Consider the following 4,577-nt stretch of genomic DNA (forward strand, 5'->3'; position numbering starts at 1 on the left):
GGGGGGGGGGGGGGGAAATAACTGTACCAATAGCACTAAAATTAAAACTAATTATTTTGGGGAAAAGAATCTGATTAGGAGACAGAAAGTTGAAAGAAACAATAGCTAAAGCTCTGGGTGGGGTGGACAATTGTACAGGGAAACCAAGGCTATCTGACTTCCTCTGGAAATCTTCAGTTCTTCTTAAATTACCTGAAGACAGCAACTAAGGCACTGCAATACTTGTGCAACAAGGGTAAATGCTTAAAGGAGACACACTGAAAAAAGGGGAAAAGGAGACACCAACTGAAAGACAATCTGGAGGACATCTGCTGCGTAGAAAAGAAAATGTAGTATACACTTCAGAAGCTCCTGGAAGTATTGCTTTATTACAGAATCATATTCACAGAGATAACAAGCAATCCACAAAGCGGGGGCGGGCTAGGCAGAGAGGAGACACGGTCAATATACTTTTATTAAGCACAAAAATGCGTAAGATGATATTTCCCCAACTTTTGTCATTCACATTCCACTTTCACAGCCTGCTATTATATCTGCATATCCTATTATTTACTTATATTTTTTAAGTTAGCTTACAAAATTATATACATCACCGAGTCCTCAAAAAACAGATAACATCTTGTCTGTATTTTACTCTTTAATTCAACAAAAGAGCTGTGTGGGATATATCTATGATTCCTGAAGAGTCTAGCTAACTTTTTAACTCTTGTAATATTAATACTCAAGGAATTAGTTCAAATTTTATACACCCTATCCTGTTTCCCCAAAATTAAACTCATCTTTAGCTTATAGTTTAAATGAGACAAGCTATAAGCCAAAATAAAAGAAATAGATCTAGCCTAACAAAAAGCCTAGAAAAGAAAACAAGGTGCAAGTATATCTCTTCTAATCAGGATGCTTTGAAAACAGCTCAATTAACACATCACTTATTACTTAATTTAACCAACTTACATGGCAAAAGCACTACTGTAAGTTACTTAAAATTAAGGTTTGGCTAAATTAACACTTCAGGGTTTCCAGGTAGTTCCATAAATGATAGACTCAACATATGAGGCGCTTAATAAAAGTGTATGACAACTATTTTATTACTACTTTATTCAAATAGAAAACTATCTTTACCACTCTTAAAAATGTGTAACGGGCCCTATAATACTTACGCTGCATAAGCTTTTGCTATCCTCATGAACACGACTTCATCACCTCCTTTATCTGGATGATACTTAAGTGACAGCAAACGATACTGTTTCTTAATTTCTGCTACTGTTGCCCCCTAAAAGAAAAGGCTTTGTTTTAGTAAAAATAAGCACAATGCTGTAAAAACACAATCCATCCCACTTTGAACTTAAAATACTGAACTACTCAATATTTTCAGAAACAGAAAATGAAGTTTTCATCCTATATATACCTTGTCCTATAAATTTCACCCACATATTTTTTAAATAAAAATATTCATTTTGTCCAAGATATTTTATTTTATTGAGCACCTAGTATGTGCCACGCAGTACCCTAGGCACCGACAATTTTAGACTGATACTATATAATGCCATTTAAATAAAATAAAATGATAGTGACATTTAAATATCAAAGAATGATCACAGTAAATTAAGTCTGGCTGAAAAAAACTCAAATCAAAGGTTAACTTCCTTTCTAAGAAAAAATCTGAAGAATTTCTGGTTTCACCTGCTTGTCAATATTTTAATGTTAAGTAAATACTTAATAAGTTTACCTTAGTTGTTCCCTAATTAGATTCAATTTCTATGAATAAATTTTTCACATTGATTTTTTTATGGCATTAAATTGCCCCCAAACCTTTTAATCTTAAAAAGTCTCTCCTGATAACCATGATCATCACAATAAGAAAACTCAAATGATATGCAAACTTTTCTTCTACAAAGCAGAAAACTAGAAGATTAACACACTCCTTACTGTGTATCATATGAGTCTCTGGATCAAGCCATCTACTGAGGAGAGACTAGAAGTAAAAAAAAAGTAGTATGGCAGAAAAAATGGAAAGGGCACTAGATTCACCTTGGTTACTAAGAAGTTATGGGACCCCAGACAAACACAAATGTTCCAGGCCTCATTTTCTCCATGAGAAAAAAAGGGTAGATGATCTCTAGCATTCATTTCAGTTCTAACTTTCCACTGATTAACTTAAAAGACCAATTTTCTACTGGGACCCATCACTTAAGTTCAATCAAGAAAGTCAGCTAACAGGTACACTCAAGATTAACCTGAATTTCTATAACAAAGACACCAACACACTGCCTTAGTTCAACTAACACAGGGTCCCATCCAACTAACATAAATAAACCTCCTGCTTCTAACTTTGCATTAAACCAACCTTAGAAATGTCTTTTAAAAATATACTAACTTCTCATCTCATCTTCAGATATTTTTACATTTTAGCAATTACAAACCAACTCTTAATAGGATGGCAATCAACATCTGTGGCTTAAAAAACATATGCTGGGGCTTCCCTGGTGGCGCAGTGGTTGAGAGTCCGCCTGCCGATGCAGGGGACACGGGTTCGTGGCCCGGTCCGGGAGGATCCCACATGCCACGGAGCGGCTGGGCCTGTGAGCCATGGCCGCTGAGCCTGCGCGTCCGGAGCCTGTGCTCCACAACGGGAGAGGCCACAACAGTGAGAGGCCCGCGTACCGCAAAGAAAAAAAAACAAAAAAAAACAACAAAAAAAAACGTATATGCATTAGAATAATAATGGATTAGGTATCTTTTTTAACTGACCAGGGTCTGATTTCTTTAGACACAGCTCAATTTCTTTTAGGCTGTGGGCCCAGAGTATTTTAAAGGGATTATATAAAATACTACTTACGGGATCCAAATTTAATACTTCATAAGGATTGTATTCTTGATATTCTCGGTCTGTTTTGGAAACTTTGTACGTAAGGAATAATAACAATGCCCATCCTGCAAGCAGAACTATTTTCCTGTTTAGAAAAAAGATAAGTGAAGTATAAATAAATACAACTATATGGTTTTCCTTTAAGATTCTAAAGACACTATGGCAAGGCATAAAACGATCTTAAGTAGTCTCATGTCACTGTGCTATTGACTCAAATTCTATAACCACTGGGTTGTAAGACACAATAAGGACAGCATCTTTTTTCACCTTTGAATTCTCTAGAATCTAGCTGTGCCTGGCATATAATATTCTCTCAGTTACTATTTGCAGAATTTTAAGTAAGAAGTTAATGTACTCATTAACTTATTGGACCCATTCCATTAGATCAAAATATATTAATACTTAGTATTCAGTTAACCATTTAATGTAAAAAAGAATTGCTCTTGACCTTGTAATTACACTTTTAGTAAGATAAACTCTGAAAAATAATGGGTCAGTTGTGCAAAGATGAATAAGTAGCCTTGCTTATAACAGTAAAAATTTGGAAACAACCTTAAATGTCCATTTATAAGGAACTAATTAAATAAACCATTTATAGGAGACTAAATAAACCAAGATATAGCCACACAACAGAACATTTTTAGCTAACAGATATAGAAAGACGTGCATAACAGGTTAAAAAAAGATATAAAAGAACATATAGTTTGAAAAAAAACTAATTTCTTTTCTCCTCAATATGTTCTATTTAGTAAAAATATTTAAAAGATTGATATTACCAGTGTTGGAGAGGCTAAGGTAAAAAGGAACTCTCATACATTCTACACTCTGAAGGAATATCTGGCAATAAGGTTATCAAAAGCCCTAAAGAAGTATATACCTTTTTAACTATCATCTAATCCACTTCAAGAAATTTAGAAGGAAATAAACTAAAATTAAGTTTATAAAGTATAAAAGGGTGGTTACAGGTATAATTCATAGCTGAAAACATACACACATAAATGTCCATCAATAGAGTACTGAACAGATAAATAACAGTACATCCATAGAGATATACTATCTAGACACTAAAAATATTTGCTGTGGAAGATTATCTACCTTGTACTGTTAAATTAGAAAAACAGCTTTCAAAGCAGTATGTATAATATAATCCTATTCTTTGTAAATAAAAGTTTATTATAAGTAAAAATATAGAAGGTAAATCATCTTTTTTTTTAACATCTTTATTGGAGTATAATTGCTTTACAATGGTGTGTTAGTTTCTGCTTTATAACAAAGTGAATCAGTTATACATATACATATGTTCCCATATCTCTTCCCTCTTGCATCTCCCTCCCTCCCACCCTCCCTATCCCACCCCTCTAGGTGGTCACAAAGGACCGAGCTGGGGCTGATCTCCCTGTGCTATGCGGCTGCTTCCCACTAGCTATCTATTTTACATTTGGTAGTGTATATATGTCCATGCCACTCTCTCGCTTTGTCACAGCTTACCCTTCCCCCTCCCCATATCCTCAAGTCCATTCTCTAGTAGGTCTGTGTCTTTATTCCTGTCTTACCCCTAGGTTCTTCATGACATTTTTTTTTTTTACTTAGATTCCATATATATGTGTTAACGTACGGTATTTGTCTTTCTCTTTCTGACTTGTTTCACTCTGAATGACAGACTCTAGGTCTATCCACCTCATTACAAATAGCTCAATTTCATTTCTTTTTA

At 34.5% G+C, this 4,577-nt stretch overlaps 1 protein-coding gene across 1 annotated transcript in view; it reads right to left on the reverse strand.

Moving 5' to 3' along the window:
• The window catches only part of SEC63 (SEC63 protein translocation regulator), a 70,825-nt gene that overhangs the window by 38,504 nt on the left and 27,744 nt on the right, over positions 1–4,577 (reverse strand). The window contains exons 3-4 of the mRNA XM_007447253.1: positions 2,837–2,951; positions 1,158–1,270 (exon numbers count right to left, since the gene is read on the reverse strand). Coding sequence (XP_007447315.1) covers positions 1,158–1,270; positions 2,837–2,951 — 228 coding nt within the window. The remainder of the gene's footprint in view (positions 1–1,157; positions 1,271–2,836; positions 2,952–4,577) is intronic.

Source organism: Lipotes vexillifer, unplaced genomic scaffold (genome assembly GCF_000442215.2).
Source record: "Lipotes vexillifer unplaced genomic scaffold, Lipotes_vexillifer_v1.1 scaffold515, whole genome shotgun sequence".
Lineage (NCBI taxonomy): Eukaryota > Metazoa > Chordata > Mammalia > Artiodactyla > Lipotidae > Lipotes > Lipotes vexillifer.